This window comes from Emydura macquarii, unplaced genomic scaffold (genome assembly GCF_026122565.2).
Source record: "Emydura macquarii macquarii isolate MOO-44397 ecotype Brisbane River unplaced genomic scaffold, CSIRO-AGI_Emac_v2 contig_2297, whole genome shotgun sequence".
NCBI lineage: Eukaryota > Metazoa > Chordata > Testudines > Chelidae > Emydura > Emydura macquarii.
This window is the reverse complement of record NW_027132434.1, coordinates 1256120-1272284: the sequence shown is the minus strand read 5'-3', so window position 1 is coordinate 1272284 and position 16165 is coordinate 1256120. Positions and strand designations below refer to the sequence as shown.

The window sequence follows — 16165 nt, the reverse complement described above, 5'->3', positions numbered from 1 at the left end:
GATATAGCTGAGGTTAGTCCTGCTTTGAGCAGGGGGTTGGACTAGATGACCTCCTGAGGTCCCTTCCAACTCTAATATTCTATGATTCTAATAAAGTTTACAGGAAAATTCCTACCTTGACAAAAATAAGACAAAATGGTTTCCTGAGTGGAGACTTTTTGATTCCCTTTGCCACCCATTAGTCATTCTCCTCTTTAACTAAATACCATTATCCAAACATTTGAAACAGTAACCATTGCTATATGCTTATAAAATCCCTTTAAACTGCTTGTATTTGAGAGGAATTGTTGCCGTTCCTTAAGTAATAAACTGAAAAATCTGATGGGATGATGCTTAACACTACCTAGTATCTATCTACAAATGCTTTTGTGAGCAAATCTTGTCCTGCCTAGTAACAGTTGCTAGGTAGGTCAGTTTAAGGCTGTAAGAGGTCAGTTAATAAATCCTCTCCCGTCATCAGCCCACATATGATTGAGCTCCTCAGCACTTGTACTTCTTAACATGCAGGCAAATGTTTTAGATATCATCCTAATGGTGAATGATTTTATCTTTTAACTGGATTGCATGTTTTCTGTAGAAGCAGTAAGCATTTTGTCTGCAACGATTAGAGCTGTTCTTTCCCCCCCTCCCCCATCTAGAACATAGTTTGGACATTTTAGTAACTACCTTGAAAACTTTATACAACCATGATTAGGAATCCAGATTTCAGCTCCTTTGTTTGCTGTGCTGTTTGCTCAAAAATAATACCACCACCACCTACACCTGCTACTTTTGAACGGATTCGGGAATATAAGCCTTACAAAACACGGTATTACACTCACCGGGATATATTAGGTAAGTTGGTTTCCTGAATGCTTCATTTGTAATTCTCCAATTGGGAATATCCAAAATGCTTATATACTCCTCTATATTTGACATTCACATCTTCATTCCAATGGCCTTTCCTGGTAGGTCAGAGATGAATACACGTACTTATTCATGAATATGTACAAATACTGCAGATCAAATAATTCTTCTGGCGGTATTAAAGATTTGCTCACACTGGAGCAAAAAAAGAGAGCTAGGTATGAGCATGTTTAAAAATGGTTGTAAGTAAGGCTTAAAAGAATTGAGAAGAACTTTGCTTCACAAGGATTTTTTTAAAAACTTTTTATTAAGGCAAAGTTACAATAAAATGTTAACGTTCTACATTGTACATCACTTTTTACTTAATCATGATCAGGTTAATAGTCAAAGAACCTGGCTAAAGAACCTGGCTTGCTGGCTGGGGGCCCCCTCCTTCTCTGTGTATTGTATAAAGGGTGACCAAATTTCTAAATACCTATCTTTTCTGGTGCTTTTCTTGTGTATTAACTTGATGTGAAAGCTTTTGCAATGCAAGGACACTCCATGTTTCACTATATCACAATTCCATAGAAGTCACATTTTTCTAGTCTTGTTGCTTACAATAAAAAAGAAATAAATCTGCCATTATTTTTAAAATGTAGCTCCTTTACTGGAGCATTAAGTAAGCAGGTCAGGGGATCTGGATTTTTAAGCAGTGTTCCCTGATCATGCAATGGGATCCCAACAGGATCCGTTAAACCTGCACAGAATCCCACTGAAGTCTGCTCTTACATATCCTGTTTCGGGATCTAGGCCTTACTTTGTCACTCTACTCTACTGGGGTCAAGTGCAAAGTCCAGAGGAGTATCTCCCTTGACATCAATGGACTTTAGATCAAGCCCTGAAGAGATGAGAGACAAATAGAAATCATGGTAAAGACTACCATGTAATGACTGTGGCCATAACTGTGTTACAACTTTGCTGGGTATAACCCTTCAAAAAACAGTTAAACACATTACTACCAGTACTGTGTGCAGGGCCTAAACAAGTCTCTGAAATAATAGGTCCTGACAGTACTCTGATATATTTATATAAACACTTTCTAAGGTCGTAGCTAGATTTTCTATTATACTGCAATTATAAATTAAAAATTGAAAGAAAATGTATGGTAGTATTAGTATGTTTATACCAAGAGTCTGAGGTAAACTAATGAGTAAGAATACCTAAGTAAGTAAGTGTATACTTAACTATTGCAGGAATCTCTCATCAGTGATATTAGGTATTGTAAGTCACACTGCCTATATTTACTAATGTGAGTTACTAAAGAGGTTTCAGTCATTATTCAATAGCTCTTAGAGCTTGGGATAGTTGCTTTTCAAAATATATATTAAGAAATTATTTTGAAGCATCAACAGTGCGCTCAGAGCTGTACAAAACCTAGAAGACACAGTCTCTGTCCTGAGGAACTTATAGCTGACAGACAGCATAAAACACACTAAGAGCCTCTTTAAAATGTCCTGTTTTAGAGTATTTCCCACATTTACTTTTCAATATATTTGGGTGACAACATATTCATTTAAGATGAGTGATGTTTGTGGGCTTAAATTTCTTCACTCTTGAATGTTATTCATTTTGCTAATTTAAATCCCAGACAAACAATAAAACCACCCTTAATTTCTTCTTCATTTTAATGAAAATATCTTGTAAACCTTGCTGACAGAATGTGGGTCTTTGTCCCTCTCTAGTGACTAGACTACACATTGAAGTTTATGAGTCTGCTATTGCTTTTGCTCTGGCCCTTTAGCTCAAGCTGTATATGCTCATTCTTTTAAGTCCTGGGTTAAATCCTAACAGCCAACTATCCAGAAATATTGTTACAATAGCAAAATAGAAGACTAAAAATTATTTCTAACTCTTTTCAGTGGCTTCAGTATCAATCTTTTGGCAGGATCTTGTATAGAACACAGTTAATGCACATTAGCTTGTAGTTCCATCGCTAATCTGTCAGTCATTAAAATATTTAGTTTTGACAGCAATGCACTGTATCACTACTGGGACTCATGGACTGAATAAAAAGAATACAAGACATTGACATGGTCTTAATGTAAGCCCTCAAAGTCAAAAAAGGTTGGAGAGTTATAAGCAGGTTACTTGTATGCAGTATTTCTGTCCTCTGGACAGACAACTTAAACTTTCTCATAGATTTCCACTACAACGTCAACAACCTCCACCCATCCATTAAACTCTGTCTGGAATATTCCCACACTAGAATCAGCTTCCTGGACACTACAGTCAGTTTCAACAATGGAACCCTACAGGCAAATATATAGAAGAAACCCACAGATTACCACATCTACCTTCAGAGATCCAGTAACCAGCCCACACACACACACACACACACACACAAAGTTATCTACAGCCAGGCACTCAGATACCACAGAATATACTCCGAGGAGAAAGTCCAAGTTATACATCTTCACACACACAAAACTGCCTTCACCAGATAAGGACACTCCACCAGAGAAGAAGATCACATCATAGAATGGGCCACCAAAATACTCCAAAAGAACCTCCTTCAATACAGAAATAAAACCCCCTCTGACCATTCACCCCTAGTTGTCACCTACCACCTCACACTGGAACCCATACAGGGTATCATCAAACAACTACAACTCATACTCGATGGGACCCCAATCCTGAAAAAAATATTTCCAGAACTCCAGTCTTCTGGCCTTCACACAACCCTGTAAGCTCTCCAAGCTCATCATCAGAAGCAAGCTCCCTACAGACCAGGACACACCAACTCAAAGTAGCACCAGATCCTGCTAGAACAACAGATGCAAAACCTGCAGACACAGGTCCACTGCTGCAATAATCAATACCGCCCCACAACACACCTTTCAACTTCCATGGGTCCTACACATGCCTATCACAACATGTGGTGTACCTCATCCAGTGCACTAAATACCCCAAGAAAAGCTATGTGGATGAAACCTGACAATCACTATGCTCTCATATGAACTCACACAGGAAAATGATAAAAGAAAAAACACCCTATCATCTGTGGGTGAACACTTTTCACAAAGTGATCACTCTAGATTTGACCTATCAGTTCTCATCCTCAAAGGAAACCTGCACAATGCTTTCAAAAGAGTTGGCTGAGGTGATTTCAGAGCCATTGGCTATTATCTTTGAAAGCTCGTGGCAACAGGGGGAGGTCCCTGAGGACTGAAAAAAGCAAATATGGTGCCCATCTTCAAAAAAGGGAGGAAAGAGGATCCAGGGAACTACAGACCAGTCAGCCTCACTTCAATCCCTGGAAAAATCATGGAGCAGGTCCTTAAGGAATCCATTTTAAGGCACTTGGAAGAGAGGAAGGTGATCAGGAACAGTCAACACAGATTCACCAAGGGAAAGTCATGCCTGACCAACCCGATTGCTTTCTATGATGAGGTGACTGGCTCTGTGGATGTAGGGAAGGCGGTGGATGTGATATACCTTGACTTTAGCAAAGTTTTTGATACTGTCTCTCACAGTATTCTTATCAGAAAGTTAAAGAAGTATGGGTTGGATGAATGGACTATAAAATGGATAGAGAACTGGCTAGAGCATAGGGCTCAACGAGTAGTGATCAATGGCTCCATGTCTAGCTGGCAACTGGTCACAAGCGGAGTTCCCCAGGGGTCGGTCCTGGGACCGGTTTTGTTCAACATCTTCATCAATGATCTGGAGGATGGGGTAGATTGCACCCTCAGCAAGTTTGCGGATGACACTAAGCTGGGGGGAGTGGTAGATACCCTGGAAGGTAGGAATAGGATACAGAGTGACCTAAACAAACTGGAGGATTGGGCCAAAAGAAATCTAATGAGGTTCAACAAAGAAAAGTGCAGAGTCCTCCACTTAGGAAGGAAGAATCCCATGCACAGCTATAGACTGGGGACCGACGAGCTAGGCAGCAGCTCTGCAGAAAAGGACCTGGGGGTAACAGTGGATAAAAAGCTGGATATGAGTCAGCAGTGTGCCCTGGTTGTCAAGAAGGCTAATAGCATATTGGGCTGCATTAGGAGGGGCATTGCCAGCAGGTCACCGGAAGTGATTATTCCCCTCTATTCAGCATTGGTGAGGCCGCATTTAGAATATTGTGTCCAGTTTTGGGCCCCCCACTACAAAAAGGATGTGGACAAGTTGGAGAGAGTACAGCGGAGGGCAACAAAAATGATTAGGGGGCTGGAGCACAGGACTTATGAGGAGAGGCTGAGGGAACTGGGCTTGTTTAGTCTGCAAAAAAGAAGAATGAGGGGGGATTTGATAGTGGCCTTTAACTACCTAAAAGGGGGATCCAGGGAGGATGGGGCTAGGCTGTTCTCGGTGGTGGCAGATGACAGAACAAGGAGCAACGGTCTCAAGTTACAGGGCGGGAGGTCTAGGTTGGACATTAGGAAAAAGTTTTCCACTAGGAGGGTGGTGAAGCACTGGAATGGGTTACCTAGAGAGGTGGTGGAATCTCCATCTTTAGAGGTTTTTAAGCTGAGGCTTGACAAAGCCCTGGCTGGGATGATATAGCTAAGGTTAGTCCTGCTTTGAGCAGGGGGTTGGACTAGATGACCTCCTGAGGTCCCTTCCAACTCTAATATTCTATGATTCTATGATTCTAAGATGAGCCTGGGAACTTAAATTCATAACTTGCTAGATATTTAGAATCATGGACTAAATAAAGACACTGGATTTCTGACTTATTACAACAATCTGTAACTCACTAACAACCTCCCGTCCCAACTGTCTCCCCCCGACTTCCATTCCCCTCTATGACTGGAGGGGTGTTAACAGCAGACTTCATCTTGAATGGTCCCTTGAAATATGTGTTAATTACTTATGCTAAACAATCTGTTCCATCTTGTATTTAGCTGTGATACTCTGAGTACATTTCCCAGACATAAAGAAGAGTGCTGTGTAAGCTTGAAAGCTTGTCTCTCTCACCAGCAGAAGTTGGTCCAATAAAAGATATTATCTCACCCACTTCGTCTCTCTCTAAGCAGAATACTTCTCATTCACTTGAGTTCTTTGTATATACTGCCTTCATAGATTCACACTAATATTTACGTGATGCTTATTAACAGAATTATCGCAGCTAACCTAGCACAGTTATATGCCTAATGTATGTGCCAGTCATGGAAATGCACCTCCTTGTACACTGTACTATTCTTTATAGCATAATATATCAGATGTACATCCCCTCTTGGGCTTTTCCCCAAATAGGTGAGAAAAAGATAATTTTCAAAACAGTTTTTTCAATTTAAAAAAAAAAGAGATCTTGTGTAAAGTTCAATTCATGGAGAATAATTGCACCCAAGTAGTCAGGAACTACAAATTACATAGTAGACTATGACTACTTACTAATTATACGTTACTAAACTAGGTACCCACATACTACTACTTTAAAGACATCAACAGTCCAGGTTTGATGATAGGCAGAAAAAAAACCCTAAGATCTGATTTACATTTAAAATTTAGGTCAACGTATCTATGGTGCTCAGGGATGTGAAAAATCCACTTCCCCTCCACCCCAGCTCCGTAGCTATGCCAACCTAATCTCCGCTGAAGACATAACTAGGTCAACAGAAGAATGCTTCTGTTGATCTATCCACCATCGCTCGGTGACATGGTATTTCTTCAGTGATAGAATCGCTAGCCTCATCACTGTAGGCTGTGCCTACACAGTGGGGTTATACCGGCATAGCTATGGCACCACAGCTATGTCCCTATAATTCCCATAGTGCAGATGTGGCCGAACTGAGTGGATGGGGCCTGTGTGTGTCCTTCTGGTAGAGTGGTTGTTACACTTGGTGCATATATTGATACACATGGCTCCAAACTTGCATGCCTAAAGTGAACTTGATGCTGCTGAAAGGTACTAAGCTAGACAAACCTGAAGACTGGCATCCTCTGTTATCCACAAAATGGATACAACATTGGTAGTGACAGTGTAGACTCTCCAAACTGCCCATCAATATGCCTTAATTCTCTTTTGGAGGGATTCATTTCTGGACTGAGAGGGCAGTTTAGTCCAAATGCCTGGTCAGCACTGACTTCTACTGTGTGTACTGACAATGGCGAGAATTAGTGCCAACCGTTGTGGCAGACTGGGTGACATCAACATACATTTGCTAGGAAAACAAATTAAGACCACCAAATTTATTTCATATAGGTCACCAAATAGCTATCAATTACTGGGAATTGTGGGTTCTCAGCACCTCATATAATCAGGTCTCTAGACTGTATGCTCCTTGCGGGGAGTCCTTGTTTTTAAATCAGTGCATACACTTATGACACTGTATTAATAATAATTATAAATTCTATGTGCAGTGAGGCTACACATTGTGTATCTTTTTATTTTTTGAAATATCGAATTTAGTAAAGGGACAGGAGACAGCTATGGTTTCTGTATACTTATAACGTTGTGCATGATCAATTTCTGTTGAATATACGTAGAGATTGGGGCAGATCTTCAACAAGAACAATATGAAAAAAAGGAATTAGAAATAAAAGAACGGATTGAAAAAATGAAAGCCAAACTACGGTCTCAGGTAAATTAAATTACACTGCTATCATTGACATTAATCTTTATAATTTCTTTAAGATCTTTGGAATCTTTGTTGTAGCATGAAAATTGTGGATAAAGTCTTTTGAGCTGGTAGTTAATATGAACTTCATCTGCCAGTTCATTTTTTTACTTCAAATTTAGAAATACTGGAAAGAATGCACAGCCTATTGGTTAAATAATGTTTTCAATACTACAGTTATTTTTAACCAATTATAAATGCTTGTTTATGTAACAGACAGTAACAACTCTAAAGTGGTTGCTGCAAAAGTATCAAATCCAGCTCACCATGAATGGCAGAACTCCCATTGACTCCAATGTGACCAGCAGCAGGTCCCGTATGCACAAATTTGCACATAAACATGGTCCTTTAGCTATCAAGCTCAACTAGGGTGGGCATTTGACCACCCCCAAATAACTGGTCAAATTTTGTCAAATAATGTTAAAAAATGGTAAAATATTTTAAAGCATTAATTTAATACAACAGTAACTAAAAAACGTAAGACTTTATAATCTACCAATAGGCTTAGCCTTAGATACTTACACCTAATTACAAAAAAACCAAGTTATTTAACTGAGTTATTTTAACTCGGAAAAATGCAACACACAATGCAATAAAGTTCTAAAAATGAAAGAATAATTTTCACTATTACATTTTTCAGCAATGTTAGGTTAGCACTTAAATGTGAAGGGTATTCAAGAGTGAACAGTTACAAAAGAAAAGAAAAATTAAATTAAACAGAAATAAAACAAGCACCTAGCAACCATAAAAGAAAAAAAGTCATTTTAAAATGTACTTATGCTAGGTAGGCAGCAGGCCAACTCTTCAAGCAACTTAATGGCTGTACATTTTTTATTTTCATGTTGCGGGAGAAGGTTTAATGACTTAAAACCCTTCTCTGCCTCCCCTACTCTCTTCTGAGTTAATTTCTGTATGTTTGTCTAGTCAGTTTAGATTGCCAGCTTTTTGTCACAGGGATTGTGTCTTTTAACTTGTTTAGTGCGCTTTGTCAGCCACCATGCACACTGATGGCCTGGTATACAAATAAAGATATATATACAAACAATATTTGTTTTAGAAGACACCAGCCAATCAAGATGCTAATCTTTCTGTTAGTTCACATTTTGTCCAACAGGTGGCATTAGCATGTAGTAAAATGAGTGATCAAGACATTTAAGTAGGTTTGCAATCAAAAAGGTCGGCCTCTGTCTACATCAGGGCATTGTTGCTGGAATATTTGACAATATTTGACCATGGTCAAACAATAGATGGTGACCTGATCAGTCAACTGACATTATTTCATTAGTCAATTGGCCACACCTAATCTCAACAAGGCATATTTTTAACATTATGATTAATTTAAACAAATTTTACATCTGCTCAAAATTTTGTCCCTGAAACACACAGTGATCACTACTAAAGAATCAACATTTGCCAATCTTTTTCCACACAGTGCTATGTGAGATACTGAAGTTGCCTGCTAAGTTTAGAATAGGTAACAAACCTGTGTATCTCAATGCCATTGTGTAGTACAGTGTTAGCAAATGCCCACCTTTTAATAGTGATCACTGTACTGGCAATTTTCCAAAGATCTCAATGCAACAATTTTGTCAAATGGACTAAAACACCACACATTTTATCATTCTTGTATAGATTTCTCTCACCCTAATGTATTTAATAAAAATAATAAAGCTATTGATTACAATAACTTCTGATCCAAGTCAGAATACTATGTAAACAGATCTTTAACTAACTGCATTTGGGCTACGGTTTTTATTTTTGGCGGATTTTTTTAGGCTGAAGTGGAAAAAGAAGATGCAGTGGAACAAGCCCTTGATCAGGCAACTGATGAACACAACAGTTTTTTAGAAGACCTTAAAAAAAAGCATGAAAGGGAACTAAAGGTTTGTAGTCACTTGCTTCCATTTTTTAATATACCAAACATTTTACTGCAGAAATGTCAAACTATGGAGCTGAATGACCTTACCAACAATACATAGTGTCGTACTATATACTTAAAGATGTTCTATTTGTGCTTGTACACCTCCATCATTTTGTATCAGTTGGGAATTGAGTTGTGTTGGATGGGGTGGCTTGCCTTGAGATCACTGGGTTTTTCCTTATGCCAGATACTTGGATTCTGTCTGGTCATGTACATGGATTAACTGGTTCTTTTTTATTGATTTTTAGCATTCTATACTTTCCTTTTTATTATATTAAACTTAGTTGCTTTGTGACAGATGCCCTACAAGGCCCCCAATTCAGCAAGCCACTCATGCTTAACTTTAAGCACCTGCTTAAGTCAATTCCGATTCAGCACAGCAGTTAAAGATGGGAATATCTTTCAGCACATTCTTAAATTCCATTGACATCAAAACTAAGCAGGTGTTTAAGTGGTTTGCTGAATTGGAGCCTAAATGGCTTAAATTTTGAAAATAAAAATAATTAAAAGTACACTTGTGTGTGTATATATACCTGTATATATATACACACACATACCTGTAAACTGAGCATGCAAATTACAATGTTTTATTGTATATAGACTGATCATTAGCTTCATCTGCATGCTGGGATATCTGACTTGTCAGATACAAACACAAATATAAATAAAAAGGAAGACAACTACAAACAGCAATTAAGATTCTATTCTATAGGTTTTTATATCACTGAAATATCTGAGGGCTTTCCAGTAGTGTATTAAGCAATAGGACTATCATCTCTCACACATTCATTCTCTCTCTCTTCCCAATGGGAGAAATGTGTGCAGTGGAGTCTTTTATTGTGTGTTCATGTTAGAGAAGGCAAGGTCAAAAGAATGTGTCTTGCACTTAGAGTGGAACATGGTGAGGTCTGTGATGGTCCATAGTTCCTGTTTGAGTTCATTCCATAGTCTTAGGGTGGCCGCCGAGAAAGCCCTATCTCCTGCTCTTATAGCATCCATTATATGATGCAGAATCTCGGGATTCCTGATGTATCACAATTCACTCACTACCCACAAGTTTTAGTAAGTATTTTTTTCTAGATTTGAGTATACAAGGACATGAATATGTACTGTTTGCACCAACGAAACGGTTGCAAATACAAAAATCTCAACAAACCCTGGACACAAGGCATGCCACTCAGCAGATAAACCACAAGAAAGATGATAAACTACAACAAAGGAAAGATATATTCAGTGTAGCTATAAGGTATTTTAAGTTTGGTAATTTGTTTGCTCTTTTTGTGGTTAACCTAACAGTTGTTTAACAGTAACCTCTGGGTCTTGAACCAGATTGGCAGTAAACTACAGAGGAGAGTAGATGGCAGAGGATTCATTTAGGCCCTATTTAAGCAAACCGACTGACAGCAATGGCTGAGACCAGCAGGTCCCACTGAATGGTTGCTGAAAATGTTTTAATAGTTAGTGTAGCTAGTACAAAACAGTTTTCAGCACCAGCAACTTCAAGAACACTTTTTGGAACGATGCTGAAATGACTTTATCTACTGTAATGGTTAAACAGTTTTCAGCATCTGTGTAGCAAATGCCAGTACTCACAAATGTTGACAGCAATGGTCAAACTGCTAGTGTACATGAAACTGCACAATATAGTTATCTTCAGTGGAAGGATTTTGTGTGTGCACAAGAGCTATGAAACTCCACAAAGTTTAATTGTCCTCTACCAGAAACCAGAACTCTTCACAGAACCATCCCACTGAGCTCCTGATAGTGCATTCCGCTTGCCTTGCCTCCCTTAGTGGTTCCTTCAAATGAATGGGTCAAGTTTATTCTCTGAGAAAATGGTTAGGCTCTCGGGTGGCTGGCTGGTACCTTGATAGAATGTCAATCCTTGGTTGGATACGATATTGCCTCTAATGAGAATGTCTATAGTTACCCGAGTTCCCTGAGACACTCCACATGTGATTCTATCCCATCCATCTAGGCTGCTAGTGCTGCCATGCTTTTACTTAACAGAATGATCGATGTCTTGCTCTGTGAGAGTGTTGAACATTCTCAAACATATAGTGGCTTGTCCTTGTGCACCTCCCCAAAAAACCCTGTCATCAAGCAAGATGCAGCCCTGGCCCTCATGAGTGGGGCTCTCAATGTGTAGTGGGATTTTAGGAGGCACTGGGGGATGTTTTTGTGTCTTAGGCAGAAAAGGCATGGAGTAGTGGCATTGGAAAAGATAGAGAAGGATCTGGTGCCTCATATGCTCAAGAGTAGAGGCTTAGAACAGGTTCTGGGTTTTAGTGGGAGGTTAAGAAGAGCCAGAGGAGGGTTTTTTGCATTGTGTATTTGAGGGAGAGTTTTATGGGATTATAATGGGGGCTGTGGGGAGCTGGAATAGGATTGAGTGCCATTGTAAGTAAGAGGGAGGTCTGAATTAGGGACTTTGGGAATCCAGAAGAGGATCCATTACTACATTATTTTGAGGACAAAGACTTGAAATGAGGATTTGAGAGCTACAGAAGGGGCTTAGTGCAAGATCTGTGTTTGCATATATGGCAATATCTATGAAAGGGAGAATGTGTGGTGAGGTACTGATTGTCTTTCATTGGGTAAACCTGAATTCTAGCATTAGCTAATAAACATAAAAATATTATAGATATTTAATAACTGTTAGTGTAAGCACAAATTTGACTTTACAAGTTTGAAAGTCTCCTACCTTTTGTTGTGATTTCTATGATGAACTTTGTTTCCTGGTCCCATACTCTGAGCCCCGTCATCCCCCTGAGATTTGCACACAGAAAACACAAAAAATGAAGCTGTGCCACTGTCACCCTTTGAATGTGAGGAGATGGATATGAATCAGTCACAAAGACATCTCATTTGCCCGGTCCTCCTCTTTCATTGGATCTTGAGGCGACCTCTCCAAAGAGTTGAAGGTGTGTGGCTGGGAAGGGAGTGGTCCAACTCATTATACTAAATTCTATACATATAGTAATATATTGTAGTAAAATGGCACCTCTGGGAGACACATGCACCATTCACAATCATAGAGATACTGAAATATTTACAATTTTCTAAAACTAGCTCTGACATTTTATTTTTAATATATAGATTCTTACCTCTAATTATTTAGGGATCTATTAAAAAGGCAAGGACATCCAAACTTTGACCAACAAAAGGCTAAATCGGCAACAAGGACCACACCAGATTTCATTCATCACAGACTTCAGCTGCCCTCATTTTCACTATGGAGGTGTGGGTAGTAGACCTGCAATCTATACCTCCATATTAAACTAAGGGTGACCACAAGCTGCCTTGGCCTACTGACCAAACTGTGACTACCCCTAATCTAAGGCATAACAAGTCACTGTAATTTTCCTTTAAAGATTTATTGAAATGCTGTTCTTCCTCTGAGCTTGTTTTTTTCTTTAAAAAAAGGAGATTGAATAATTTTGTATTCACTCTTTAAATTTACTTTAAATGTTTCTAAAGGAAGCAGTGATAAAAACAAAGAGAGAGATGCAGAGGTACCTGGAAGATGAGCTGAAGAGGGAATCTGAAGCTGCAGAGCAGCGCATGGCTCACAAACTTCAGCGTGTCCTGATGGAGTGTGCTTTGGAAAAGATGCAAGCTGTAGCTGATGCCAGAAAACAGGAGAGGCAGATAGCATCTAAAGAAATGGCCAAACAACAAAAGTATTCTTGCCATTTTCTAAAGTTTAACTGTTCATCCATTTTTATAATAATAAGCAAAAATGCATACACCAACAGTAACCAAAATACCCTATGGGTTTTCTGTGGTACCCATCTTCATCTTCTAAGCACTGATATCCTAACTATAATTCTACCTATGGAATTCATACAAAGTATATTGAAACATACAACTAAAGGAACAAAACTTGACTACATCAATGTTGCTCATTCCCAGACTTTGAAGAAACAGATCAAGACCTTTTAAAAATATTTCATACCTGAAATTTAAAAGGTGACTTTACTCTGAAAAGTGACTGAAATTAGCATTGTGGGCTTTCAGGCTGATTGTATCTCACTAATTTCATATCAAATTTACTTAGTTTAAAGCAACAATGTTTTTCCTAATTGCCAGCACCACAAACTTAAGCTGGGACCTGAAAGTCAAGCTTTGTTCTTTATCATCACCAGAAATAAAGATGCAGCAGGTCAAATTCTGCCCTCAGTTACACTATACAAAACCCATTATCTTCATTTGAACGCCACAGGGTTTACAGGTTAAACTGAGAGCAACAGCTGGCCCTACAATTGGAACTCAGTTAATTATGTTAGTGATGTTTGATCCTTAATAAGGATCCTGTTCCCTCTTCCAGAAGATTAGAAGAGTAGTAAGATTTCCTTTTGTCACTAATGCCAGCAGAAGTAATTCTGAAAACTCACAGAGAGCAGGTCTGTTGCGTAAGAATAGTTATTTTTAAACAGCCATTTTTCAGAACAGACACACTGTAGTTGACATATTATGTAATATTTTCATTCTTACTATTAAAAGAATAGTCTATAGTCTTTTTTTCTACAGATAGAGCTCCCACATCAACTTAGCTTGTCTCTTCAGATTTTCTTGTCAGTTGAGTTCCTATGGGACCTGGTTAAAATTAAAACTCCTCCACAAAGTGGAACAGCTGGGAGAATTTCCTCTTTGGCACAATGGACTTAGCTGGCACTGAGTACACCATGGAGATATCCTTTATACTTCTCTGAGCCAGCTTTGCTGAATTGCATCCACTGTGTTTGAACAATGTTATGTATTTTATACATTTTCTTACCTTATTTTAGTAGTTGTACTGCACATAGATTGGTTTGATAAAACAAACAAAAATAAGGAGTATGTCTCCAGGCTACAAATCAATGTTTAGCCCCAATTCAGGAAAGCATTCCTATTTGGGACAGCACTATAAAAATGTTATTTAAAGTTAAAATGCAGAATAAGAAATTGATTCGTCATGTTCTTTTTTTCCCCCACATACCTTTTTTGTTAATTTTATGTTTATTTTGAGTAACACTTTTCACCTTGGCAGAGGCACCATTAAAATATCATCTGGTATATATATATAGGAACAGATCTTCCACTGGTGTAAATCAGCATAGCTCCATTTAAGCAGTGGCCCTACAGTTTTTCTGTTATCCTGGTTTAGTTCTGTAATCATTTTGTCTCATGTTATAACTTTCACTTGTATTTGTAGTAAAATCAGAAACTTTATAAATGTACAGTGAATAAACTTTAAATAGTCTTTAAGAATCATTCATAATTCATTAATCTTATCCTAACATTACTTTACAAATCAATTATTTTTTTCAACAGAAAGTATACAGGGCAACTCCTGGAAGCTGGGATATTGGCTAATGAAATACATCAGAAGAACCTGGATCAATTAACAAAAGAAAAACATTATGAAATGAGCATTGCCTTGGACATCACTCAAAAAGAGAATAAAGAGGAGGCTGAAAAACTGCTCAAAGAAGCAAAGATAACACATCAGACTAAATATGGAGAAATGATGACCAGCATGAAAGAGACAGAAGCTCAAGTACAAATTCTTACTCAACAACTGGAAAGCATGACAGCTTGGAAAAACAACCTGGAAGCTGAAATAGAAGAAATAAGACAATCTTTTCAAAACTACATTGATATTACATTTCCTAAACTGACCCCAGGACAAGCAGATTTTATCCTGCCATTCAGAAAGATACTTGAACACAGAGATACAAAAAAGGAAGCAACGGATAGTGACAACGAATGTAAAGACAGGATCGGTGTGAGATTTACTGCAAGTGCAGATCTCTTCAAGTAGATAATGCTGAAAAATAAATTCATTTCTGTTCACTGCATTATACATGAGTGGCTGTAGATAAAAGAAAAATAATCATTACCATATTAACTAATGAACCAAGCTTAGGAAGGATTTATTCATATTCACTCCTATGAATGGTAATGTTAAGATCACACCTCAACTTCCATTATAATAACCTCCTGTCTCAGAACTGTCCTTTTGGGCTGCAGTTTCACTTGCCTGATATCAGCCCAAAGACACTTTTTTAAGTGGGAGGAAAATCCATTCAGTCCATTTTCCAGTAAACAAGAAAACATACACTTTTTCTCAATAAAACAAGAAAAGAAAAAAGATTAAAGGCAATATTTGAAGAAGTGGAAGTGAGTGAAAGCGAAGTGAAAACTGGACAGGGTTAATGAAGAGAAAAGTGCCAGCTCTGCTACATGCTCCTCCTATCCCTGAAACTGTACAGAATTCTCCTCTGGTGGCACTCAACTGGATCATTGTTTTTTAGGATTTCAAGGCTAGGATCAGGAATTGCTGTATCTTGTTGTATTCTGCCTGCAGACCCTGAGGATGTCCAATTGAGAGTTAACACTTCTTAAAGCAGACTCCCCTTCCCTACTGCATATCTGTGAGACAGTCAGTCAGTGTCAGCATTGCTCCAGAGGAAATGGACCAACAGAGTGGCTGTGAGGTTGCACAGGGATTCCATGGATCACCTAAGAGCTCTCTGGATCTTAGGAAATCCACTAGGTTTGATAGTTTAAACCTCTGCCCTTTCATTTCTTGACAAAATGATAAGCAGGAAATTCTGGCAGTCAAAACTCAATTTCCTGTCCCCTAAACCAGATACACACATGTGGTCCTAGTGCAATTTGCATCCATAACTCAAAAATAGCAGAACTTAAAAATTTCAGATTGCGCAAGAGTCTTGTTCTTAATGAGGAAAAATCACTTGGCTAAATTTGATTTTTTTCTGTCTATCTAAATACCTAGATGACCCCAAAACTA

At 38.4% G+C, this 16165-nt stretch overlaps 1 protein-coding gene across 1 annotated transcript; it reads left to right on the top strand.

The window, feature by feature from the left end:
• Window positions 1-686: 686 nt before the first annotated feature.
• Window positions 687-15194, top strand: CUNH6orf163 (chromosome unknown C6orf163 homolog). Its single transcript, XM_067560686.1, has 5 exons — window positions 687-834; window positions 7315-7409; window positions 9221-9328; window positions 12847-13049; window positions 14683-15194. The coding sequence occupies exons 1-5, from the start codon at window positions 687-689 to the stop codon at window positions 15170-15172; spliced, it is 1044 nt and encodes a 347-aa protein (XP_067416787.1). The 3' UTR covers window positions 15173-15194.
• The last annotated feature ends 971 nt before the right edge of the window (window positions 15195-16165 follow it).

What these genes read in the sequence shown, in the direction of transcription:
- CUNH6orf163 (XM_067560686.1), top strand. Translation starts at nt 687, where the DNA reads ATGATTAGGAATCCAGATTTCAGCTCCTTTGTTTGCTGTGCTGTTTGC. An exon ending in AAGCCAAACTACGGTCTCAG is followed by an intron (nt 7,410 to 9,220) that starts GTAAATTAAATT and finishes GGATTTTTTTAG; the next exon opens with GCTGAAGTGGAAAAAGAAGA. An exon ending in AGCATGAAAGGGAACTAAAG is followed by an intron (nt 9,329 to 12,846) that starts GTTTGTAGTCAC and finishes ATGTTTCTAAAG; the next exon opens with GAAGCAGTGATAAAAACAAA.